Source organism: Cannabis sativa, chromosome 9 (assembly GCF_029168945.1).
Source record: "Cannabis sativa cultivar Pink pepper isolate KNU-18-1 chromosome 9, ASM2916894v1, whole genome shotgun sequence".
Classification (NCBI taxonomy): Eukaryota; Viridiplantae; Streptophyta; class Magnoliopsida; order Rosales; family Cannabaceae; genus Cannabis; species Cannabis sativa.
Window position 1 is genome coordinate 53,920,790 of NC_083609.1, and position 12,309 is coordinate 53,933,098.

At 28.8% G+C, this 12,309-nt stretch overlaps 1 protein-coding gene across 1 annotated transcript; it reads right to left on the reverse strand.

The window, feature by feature from the left end:
- Positions 1-9,186: 9,186 nt before the first annotated feature.
- LOC115702289 (uncharacterized) lies at positions 9,187-9,924 on the reverse strand. Its single transcript, XM_030629735.2, has one exon. It carries the CDS (start codon positions 9,922-9,924, stop codon positions 9,187-9,189), a length of 738 nt encoding a protein of 245 aa, XP_030485595.2.
- Positions 9,925-12,309: the final 2,385 nt, after the last annotated feature.

The window sequence follows — 12,309 nt, forward strand, 5'->3', positions numbered from 1 at the left end:
GACCATCAATCCATTTGAAAACGGAAACAATCCATACACTTCACCCGTTGGTTTACCACTGCTGGTCGAACCAAAATTTGTTGTGTAAGGACTCTTCATTACAGATCCAGGCTTGGCAGGCCTTTTAACAACCTTAGACGTAAAATCCACAGTCAAACCCTACCAACAAACACAACAAACACAAATTTAAAAAATAAAAATAATAATAATAAAATAAACTAAAAAGTTTCAATAATAAGTACGTAAACAAAATGACGTAATTAAACATTTATAACATGGAACCTTTGCATTATTCCTCTGATTAGGAGCCATAATTTCATTGTGCAACACCTTACCCTACAAAAAAAAAAAAACAGTTTTAAAAAAAAAAATAATAAAACACAACTCAAAAAAAAAAAAAAAATACTCTAATAATCCATAACAATTACCAAACACGAACATAAAAATACCTTAGCAATTTTTTCCTCAATATCATTGATCTTCTCTAAAGCAAATAGTGTTATACTATCCTCCGTACCTTGACTATCACCCAACTTTTTAGTTACAGCTACAATACACTCTTTAGTTTCAGCATAAATCACCTTATCATCAGCAACCTTCTCATTTACACCCCCACCAACTACCTCCTTGACTTCTTTGACAGCTGACTCACCAGCACTCACTCCACCACTAGATGCACCAACATTACCTCCACCTTTAATTTCCTTGGCACCAACCTCATCACCACCAATACCCTGCAAAAAAACAAAATAAAATATAAAAAAATAAATTATCAATATGCAAATATATATATATATAACTCACATAACAAAATATATAAATAAAACACAAAATATAACCTTGTCATCGCCATCATTATCATCTTCCCTTAACTTGTTAGACCCGTTTTTGAACATCTCATGATCATCATCAACCACTTCTTTCTTATCATCGTTCCCATTATCATCACTAGGTTGTGATGTAATAAAACACATTATATCAAAAGTAGGCTGACTGCCACCATCATTCTGCAATAAAAAATAAATCATAAACCAAATTGTTACTGATGTTTAAATATAACAAGTAAACTACAAAACTAAAACTACAATAAAAACATAAAAAAAAAAAAAAAAGTTACCTTATTCTCTACAATCGTATCATCTAAAACTTCCTCAACCTGTATATAATTTCACATTACACTACAAAATAATAAAAATAATCCTAATAAGTTACATAATAATTTACATCAATATTAAAATTTAAAAAAGTTACCTTATTATCTACCAACATTTCATCTTCAACTTTTTCAACCTAAAAAAAGTTTAACTTTAGATTACAAATATTATCAAAAATAATCAAAAAAGTTTACACATAAACAGGATACCACAAAAAAAATAAACAACATTAGAAAAAAAAAATTATAAAAAATAATAAAAACAGTTTACATAAAAACCAATAATTAATCTAACAACTAATTAAAAAAACAGTAAACTTATTAGTTTCTTCTTTAACTAATATTACCTCCACAACTAGCTCCTCTTCATTTGTCAAAACAAGGTCATCATCATTCTGAAATAAAATACAAGACACACAATAAAAACTCAGCATTATAACTAATCACATACTCAATAAATAAAAATAGCAAACAAACAATAATAATAGACACTATCAAATAAAAATAATATGTAAAACATACCATATTAAAAGTATCCTCATCACTGACTACAACATTTCCACCATCATTTCCACTTGTAAAACAATTTCTCAACTCATTGAACTTCATGTCCAAATAAAACTTCAAACTTCCATCAACTTTTGCATCAATAAGACTTTATATTCAACTCACATTCCTTAACACTACACTTCATCTCATTCTTCAACAAACTCAAAGACTCATCAAATTTTGTTTGATTACCAACAAGCATCTTCACGTTGTTCCTTAACTCTACTAGATCAGACTTCCCCACACCATAACTTCTCTGTATACTAGAAGGGTCACCTTTCTCATAATGCTTCCTTTCTAATGGCTCATCATCAAAATCATCTTCAGAAGATTCTACCACGGGGAAATCAAAACTTTCAAGTTTCATCATCTTTCTTTCAACATAAGTGGGGAGAATAACTTGAGCTTTCAGCTACAAATAAAAAATGAGAAAAGTAAGCAGATAAGTTTACAAAAATATATCACAGCAATAAACAGAAACAACAACATGATTTTAATAAATATTTATTTACCTTTGATGACATGAAAATTTTCCTATCCAGCTCCCCAGAGTTAGGATTTCCAGTACTTGACCACCTACAAATCCTATACTCTTCTGAAGCATCATATTGGCATATAGAGGCCTTAAGACATAAAGGAATGGTTTCATATAACCAGACCATAAACGCATAAGGGAAACCAGGTAACTTGTATGTTTTACTATTTTCTTTCGTCTGTTTGCGTTTCACCTTAGCTTTTCCCTTACCACAAGAATCATCAGACAAATCTGTTCTTTTTCTGCCCCTCAAAGCAATCATCAAATTGTGCAATGTAAGATCAAAAACAATTTTCCCCCAAGGGAAACTATCATATTCACCAAGCCCCACAATATTCATCAACTCATCAAAAACCTTTTTTACTGCAGGACTACAAATCAACCCATTTGTAAGAAGGTACAAAATTGCAATTTTAACAGCATACTCATCACTCTTGAACCCACTAAACATAAATCTTTGTTCAACCGCACCATGAGTAACTTGCTGCTCAAAAAAATACTTATCGACAAATGCATTCTCCCTTTTTGCATACTTTTTCATATCGTTATCACCATTACACAGTAAATCAGTTATGACCGCAAACTCAGCCAAACTAAACCTAAAATTTTCACAACCAAACTTAAACCACATCTCCTTCCCATTTTTTGATGTACCTCCCTAAGTAGAGCATTATGTAATAACTGAGGCTGATATAAAATTGGTTTCATGTCTAACAAATGACCAAAACATGATTTACAAAAAAGCCTAATTTGTTCAGGGCTCAACTTAGCATTGATATTTGCAATCACTTTGTTCTCCAATGTATTAGGGAAGAAAATCATCTAATCCTTAACTTGACTCTCAAGTTTAAAATATTGCTCCCACTCCTACAAAAGAAATAAACACATAAATCAACATACAGATACTGTAAACTATTATGTAAACAGAAATAATAAGAAAATCACTTTTCTGACTATACATAATAAACTAATACGTATACACATTTTACCAAAACTAAAACACAAAAACAAAATAGTCCAAACATTTCACTGTCTAAAAAAAATAACTTCAATAAGCTTCATCCCAACTATATAAACAAAAAAAAAAAACAAAACAACCTAAAAAAAAAAAAACAAGTCAAGAAAAACAAAAATAAAGACGTATAACTTAACAAGCCTTACTACACAACGGTTAGAATCTAGAATCACTTTTCTGATTATATATAATAAACTAATACGTATACTTATTTTACCAAAACTAAACCACAAAATCAAATAGACTAAACATTTCACTCTCTAAAAAAAAATAAATTCAATACATATTTAAAAATTATAGTTGAATCGAATGTGAAAACTTATGAAAATGCTAAAAATTTAAAACACTAATTAAATAATTTTGCTTTTGCAAAATGGGAAAATTAAACTTATAAAGTGAATACACCAACACAGATTTAACCCATTTATAAAAATTGTCTTATCTCTTCTTGTATTTTACTCATTTACTAGTGTCAATGTGTACTGTCTACTATTAGATTAGGAATCCCGAGAGACCTCACACCACTACCTATCAATCACTATACAATTAAGCTTTATCCATAATACATAAACAAACAACAATATATATCCCTAGAAAAGCCTAACACAAACAAAATCAACAAAAATAAAAAATAAAACACATGCAAATAGATTATATACATTTTAAATAAAAATCTTAACCCATAAATCCATCAAAACAAAAATTAAATCAAAAAATAAACCAAAAAAATTACAATAAAATAAAAATTATATATGCAAATTGAAAACCAAAAATAAACAAACTAAATAACCGAAAACATAACAATTACAAAAACAAATTAATATTTGAAATGTATATACTAAAATTTATTGAAAAATCAAAAAACAATAAAAAATCCATAGAAAACCCTAAGACAACCAAAAATCAACAAAAGAAAAAAAAAACACATGCAAAAACTTAAGTTGAAAACTGAAAAAAAAAAAAACAAAAAAAAACAAAAAGCCAAAAACAAATCTGTAAACCATAAATCCATCAAACCAAAAATCAGAAAATAAACCAAACAAATTACAATAAAATATAAATTATATATACTTTAATACTATCTGGAACTCCAATCTCCAAATCGTCACTATCATATTCAACATCATCTTCTTCAACCACCTGCTTCATCTTTTTCAACAGACGATCCAAGCATTTCCCCTTCTTAGACCCAGCATTGTTCCTCTTCCTCTTCGAAGAAAGATCAGACTCTCCACTATCACTACCCTCAGACATTGTTTCTTTTGATTTGTTCTTCGGATTCATCGCCTTGGAGGACGCGGATGGAGAAGTAGACGAACGTGTTTTCACCATTACTAAACATTTAGAGAGAAGAAATGAAATTAGGAAAAAAAAAATAAAATAACACTTATATTGATAGAAATAGAGGCGGTTTGGGAGGTTTACAACCCACTTTTTGGGTAAAAGTTTAAAAAAATTCAAAAACTGAAAAACGTGCCTGCGCGCCCACTTTGACATGACCTCCTCATCCACTAAGCGTGCTCAAGAAGCCAAAACATAAAGAAATGGCATAAAATGAAAAACGGTAAAACTAACGGTATATTCAATAATTTAAAAAGAAATGTTATTATTAGAATTAAATGGAAAAAAACGTGTCCACATGTAATTTTCCCAATTTAAAATTATTAAAACAAACAAAATGAAGAATTATAGAATAAAATATTACAAAAAGGGCAAACAAAAAGGTGTGAACGATGATACTAATTAATAAGCAGAGAAAAGACCAACATCGACAATCAACATATACAGTTACAGAGTGAGAGTAAAGAACCTTATAAATATTTTCATTAGAAATGTCTTCAAGAGTCCAAGAAAACACAGTCTGAGTGAAGCCATCATCAGCAGAGTCTAAATCTTGCATTCTCGTATCTGAAGTTTCCCCACCTTCCATCATCATTTCTTTACCACCTTAACCCATTTTCATTTTTGAAGGAAAATATGTTTCTTGAGACCGAAGCTTCGTGAAAACAATGAACAAAAATATAGATATATATATATGTATACTGACATTCATCTTCAGATTACACAGATTTTGTAATGTCCATTTTTGAATGAAGAATTGTAATTGTTCATATTTATTACAGTGATCACATTTAAAGCCACTGATGAAATGGGCTGTTTTTGTGATATTTAAATATAAAAACAAAAGAAATAATTTTTCAAAAAATAATTATATAATAATAAATTAAAGAAAAAAAAAATGTAAAAAAATTCATACAAAACGGGAGTCCCCAGAGGTAGTGTTGTTTTTTGATAATAAGAATTAGAGATATTATTCTCAGAAGCTATAAGGAAATATGATTTATGGTGTAATCTCTCAATACTCATTAACTTACTAACTCGAGCGAACATAATCGTCAATGTCGCTCAATACAATTTCCCAATCCCAGCCCTCTCTCTCTCAGATATCTCTCTCAAACTTCTCTCTATTGTGTTGTGTCTTTCTTGTTCTTGCACTTATTCTTGTGTTTCTATTCTCTTATGAAATGAGAGGAGTAGTCTCTTTATATAGGCTAAAGGACCTAATAATACTTGCTGTCCTTTTTGACAGTTAAGTCAGTTATATTGTGTATTCTTTGTTCGTATTGTTTTGATTGGTTTTTTTTCATATTATTTTACTTAATAAGTGAAATTCCCTATATTAATTTGCTTTGATCTATTTTTGGTGTAATTTATAGTTAATTATTGAATTGAATAAAACAAATTAGTTTAGACTAAAATTAATTATTATTTAGGTGAAATGAGAATGAGAAAAATGAAAAAATTCAGGGGAAAGTCAAAAATTTGGCAATTAACTTTTACTAGAATTGTATGCTAAAATTAAATAAAGTGATAAGAGCACTCCCAACAGATTTTCTACTTTATCTTTTATAATACCTTACTAAAACTCTACTCTTTTTTTTTTATTATTATTTTACCTCAAACTTTTACATTATATCATACATCAGTTTCTCTATTTTTATCTTCATATCATTTAAATATTATTATTTTCAATACACATTTATATAAAATTATAGAGAAAAATCATTAAAATAAATAAAGAGATGGTATGAGAGAGGAGTGAGAGAGTAAAATAATAATAAAATAAATATAACTCAATGAATAGTTGTAGCTACATTTAGAGAAGCTACAATACCATTTTTTAAAATAACTTTAGAGTAGCTCATTTGATGTATGGGCTATTTGACCATTTAGAGAGTACAAATTAAGCATCAATTTTCCTTGGGTCATACAAGGTAAATAAAATATTTCCAAACCATCTACACATCACATTTTTCCAAGGTTTGGATCATTCAAGCATTTCTACTAATCTTATTTTTTTAAAAAATCAAGATTAGCTAACAACTTACAATTGATGATCAAGCAAAAGTAGGTAGACAAATATTAAGCATCCTTGAATGAACAAAACTTATTACCAAAAATATTTATAAAACATTAATAAAATTCACAATCCAAGATTCATTAAAAGTTCTAACTACAAGAAAATTAGTTCATGTTGAAGATTATAAAGAACAATACCCAAATGAAATAAAGAAGTATAAAAATAAAATACAAAGGATTAAAGCAGTAGAAGAAACAATGTGGATGACTCCTCCTTCTTCCTTCTTTCTTGTGCACTCATTTTCTTCTTATTCTTCTTTTTTTTCTTTATTTCCTTAGTATTTTCAATAATGGTGGCTGCTATGAAACTGTGTTCCCCCAAATGGTGTAATGGAGGCTAGGTAATATTATCCCTCTTTTCCATAGAAATACATTTCATAAAATTAATTCCACATAAACCTTATGAATTTTCTAGAAATTTCCTCATAAATTAGCCACAATTCATATGTATTCATGCTACCTCAGCTAATTTTTGCCACATCAATTAATGAATTGTCACGTCATCTTTTTTCTATATTAATTTCAACATTCAGTCACTGCTACTTTTGCTGCAGCAAATTCCTTGCAAAATTTTAGCAAAATCTTGTATTTTCTCTATTAAACTCTTTTCTTTACCAAAACTCAAATAAAACTTATAATTATCACTGACAACTATAAATTACCCAAAAGAACACAAAAATACAAAATAACACTGAAAGGAAAGAAAAGACCTAAAAAATAAACAAAATACACACAAATTAAGTTAAAAAAACATGACGAATAACTCTTTATTAAAAATTATCAACTGCAAACATCTTGTTGCTAAGATGATAATGGGTTTCGCAATGCATATAATATTCATTGATATGTGACAATAAGAATCATCTTGCATTGGTAGCAGTGGAATCATTTCATATGTTGCTACCTTCTTAGTTGGTTGTGCTTGGATTTTATGAACATGGCGACATAGATTTCTTTACAATGCCTTATGTTGTGAAAAGTATGTAGTAATTCCTTTCAGGTAGTTTTGGATGGTGACATTCCAACCGGGTTGTCTAGGTGTGTGTTCTTTTTGTTTCCATTCTTAAAATGTATAATTCATTTTATTATGATTAATTTTGGGTTTAACTTATGTGTTTTCCTTTTTTTTTATTTTATTTATTATTTGTGTAGAGATAGCATGATATATATGTTCTCATTTGTTAAGTATTTTGTTGAGGGGAAAAAGATTTAAAATTTGGATTCATATGTGGAATTAATGTGGACATAGATCTAGGCTTGTTTATTGATTATATTCATATGTAACGATAAAGCAAACCGAGCTAGAGTATCCATGTCTATATTAGCTAGATTATTCTCAATAACACAATGCATGTCAAAGATTGAAAACCTGCAACTTTATGTACTCTTAGTTTTCTCATCATGTTTTTTTTTTTTCGTTTGATACCTTATTTGTGTTAATGAACAATAATATCACATAATTTTATAGTAATGTTAGTTAATAAATAACTTGACCTGTAACTCTGTCATTTTTATTTCCTTACAATATCAATATGACATGACACAATTCCTCTTTTATGTATCATCAAAGAGAAGCTTGTAACCTTAATTTGGAAAATAATTTGTGGAGTATGCCATAAATGTTATTTAGTATGCCTGTAAATATTGTAGAGTTTGACAGAAAATAGGGCTGGCCTTGAAGGTAGGTGAGCCAAGCGTGCGCCTCGGGCCCCGAACGCTCACCGCCTCAAAATTGTGACAAAAAAATTTGTTACCATACATAAATATCATTATATAAGAAAAAATATAACAAATATTGTTTTGTGTAGTGAGCGATTTTAAGAGTTTTTAAAAACTCATCCAAGCACTACGAGCAAGATAATGAGTAGTGTTGTTAGCGCTTAACAAAATAAAATTCAATAATGAAAATAGAACTAATTAAAAATTGATTACTTATTTAATTGCATAGCGCTTAAATTTTGTTTTTATTTTGTTAACGAACAAAGCTTATATTTTTCATCCATTTACTAATGATCAAAATATACATAACATAATAAGAATTGAATAGTTACTTAAATTGGATTTCTTCTCATATGATGTTACAAGAAAAAACAACTACATTAAACATAATGCTATAGAATCATGAATATCATTAGTTTTTGAAGCAACAACCAAAATAAAAAATAATAATATACTCACTAAACAAAACAGATCATAAAATTTTATTAATGAATTCCTTCAAGATGTTTATATAATACACAATTATATATATAATAATTAAAATGGTCCAAACATAGCTTATATATATGAGTAAAAATTTGTTGAGTATATAATTATTAAACTAATGATATTATTTTTTGATGCAACCACCAAAATAAAAAATAATAATATACTCACTAAACAAAAGAGATCATAAAATAACTTTATTAATGAATTCCTTCAAGATGTTTATATAATACACGACTTCATATATAATAATTAAAATAGTCCAAACATAGCTTATATATGAGTAAAAATTTGTTAAGTACATGATTTTTAAACTATCTCGACTCTACAATTTGGACAAAATTTACTAACTTGTAGCCACTCAACAACACATTCTTCATGATACGCGTGAGTGCATGGTAACTTAGCAGCTTCCAAACCAACCGAAACATCCTCCAAACAAATCGAACAAAAAATTGGATTATCTTTAACCCAAACTTTTTCTAATTTCTCGATTGACTCTTCACGTGCCGCCACAAAGCGAATTGGAACATCATTCATATCAAAGTCATCATCTTCGTCGTCGTCGTCATCGTCGTCGTCATCAAGTTGAGGTAGTTCATCAACAAAAACTTCAACGGAAATATTAACACCGACTTCTTCATTCAAATTATTATTATCATAATCATTGTTGTTCATCATCTTTCTACCGCAATCAATAACGCCAACGGCAATAAAAGAGAGAGAAGGAATATAGACCTCAGCAAGCATGTCTTCAATGTTAAGTAGGGCTTCAGTAACGTCGCTCTTCATCAATGTCTCGTACGAAATCCATCCAATATTTTCTAAAAAAGTAGTGGAATTTTCCGCGTCGTCGTCGAATAAAGATTCTTCATCTTCAACTTCCATACTAGATGAGTGTGGAGCAAGAATAAACTTGGCATTTAAGTTAATGGTAAAGTAACGAGCATGTGGCTCTTCTTCTATTGTGTTAGGTTGAGTAGTATAACTATATCTATAGGGTGATATATGGTAATGAGGATCACCAATTACTTGAGGAGAAGTCATAATTAATCAGTCAAAGAAATGATTAATTTTGGTTAATTTACAAAGTTTAAGAAAAATTTGAGCTTTAGAAGTTTCGAAATTAGGGTTATCAAATGTATTCAATTAGCTTAGGAAAGAGAGAGGTGAGATGAAAAAACGATATTAAGGACTCAAACGGCTATTTAAAGTAATTGAAATTTACATTCTATTAGGAGTAGGATTAATATGGGCCGTTGGATTTTGTTTTTTTTAATTGTAAGGTCATTTTTACCCTTTGACGTTTTTTATTATATCTTTTTTATAACAAAACAAAACCCACTTCAGTTAATGGTGTCATTGAACAAGTGGGACTCGAGAAGCTTCGAGAAGCCACTTCAGTTATTGCAACATTTGTTGGTGCACAAATAAGAGTTGTGTAGTTGATCTTTAAGAAGTGTAGCATTGATTTTCGTCTTTCCTGTCCCAGTTGGACCCCATATAAGCTCAAAACCATCTCTGCTCTTGCAATGCATCATGCGAAGACTAACACCTAAACTTTTATTGTATATCATCATTCCATATGGCATGAAGCTATGCTGAATTTTTCGTTGGAGCTTGAATTTTGGGAAAAAAGGAGTGGAAATGGATAAATAATAATAAAAGAAATGAATTTTTTGATCTAAAGAAAACGATTATTTTACAGAATCTGCCTTGGCATAAGGTAATCTATGCAGCATGTCCATACTTGAGTATAACTGCGCTCGAGTTTCTTCCAACAAAGGAAATGATTCAGGAATCTTTTCCATCATCATCATCATCTCTTTATTACCACCTTAACCCATTTTCATTTTTGAAGGAAAATAGGTTTCTTGAGTCCGAAGCTTCGTGAAAACAATGAACAAAAATATAGATATATGAATATATCTATACTGACACTCATCTTCAGATTATACAGATTTTGTAATGTCTATTTTCGAATGAAGAATTGTAATTGTTCATATTTATTACACTGATCACATTTAAAGCCACTGATGAAATGGGCTGTTTTTGTGATATTTAAATACAAAAACAAAAGAAATAATTTTTCAAAAAATAATTATATAATAATAAATTAAAGAAAAAAACATGTAAAAAAATTCATACAAAAAGGAAGTCCCCAGAGGTAGTGTTGTTTTTTGATAATAAGAATTAGAGATGTCATTCTCAGAAGCTATAAGGAAATATCATTTATGGTGTAATCTCTCAATACTCATTAACTTACTAACTCGAGCGAACATAATCGTCAATGTTGCTCAATACAATTTCCCAATCCCAGCCCTCTCTTTCAGATATCTCTCTTCATTTCTCACTCAAACTTCTCTCTCTATTGTGTTGTGTCTTTCTTGTTCTTGCACTTATTTTTGTGTTTCTATTCTCTTATGAAATGAGAAGAGTAGTTCTCTTTATATAGGCTAAATGACCTAATAATACTTGCTGTCCTTTTTCACAGTTAAGTTAGTTAAAAACTAACTAACTAATCGAATTTTGGTTGGGGTTTAAGGAATAATACCATTTGCTGTGTTGTTTGACAATGTTTGTTTATTTTGTATCAAATTAAAACTTGGTATTGAATAGGCATTTTTCTGTTTTCAATTTGTCAAAAAATTCAGTTATATTGTGTATTCTTTGTTCGTATTGTTTTGATTGGTTTTTTTTCATATTATTTTACTAAATAAGTGAAATTCCCTATATTATTTTGCTTTGATCTATTTTTGGTGCAATTTATAGTTGATTATGAATTGAATAAAACAAATTAGTTTAAACTAAAATTAATTATTATTTAGGTGAAATGAGAATGAGAAAAATGAAAAAGTTCGGGGGAAAGTAAAAAATTTGGCAATTGACTTTTACTAGAATTGTGTGCTAAAATTAAATAAAGTGATAAGAACACTCCTAACAGCTTCTCTATTCTATATTTTATAATACTTTACTAAAACTTTACTTTTTTTTTTTTTTATTTTACCTCAAACTTTTACTTTACATCATACATCAGCTTCTTTATTTTTATCTTCATATCATTTAAGTATTATTATTTTCAATACACATTTATAAAAAATTATAGGAAAAAAATCATTAAAATAAATAAAGCGATGGTATGAGAGAGGAGTGAGAGAGTAAATTAATAATAAAATAAATATAACTCAATGAATAGTTCTAGCTACATTTAGACTACAATACTATTCTTTAAAATAACTTTAGAGTAGCACATCTGATGTATGAGTTATTTGACCATTTAGAGAATACAAATTAAGCATCAATTTTTCTTAAGTCATACAAGGTAAATAAAATATTTTTATACCATCTACACATCACACTTTTCCAAGGTGTGGATCATTCAAGTAATTCTACTAATCTTATTTTTTAAAAAAAAAATCAAGATTAGCTAAC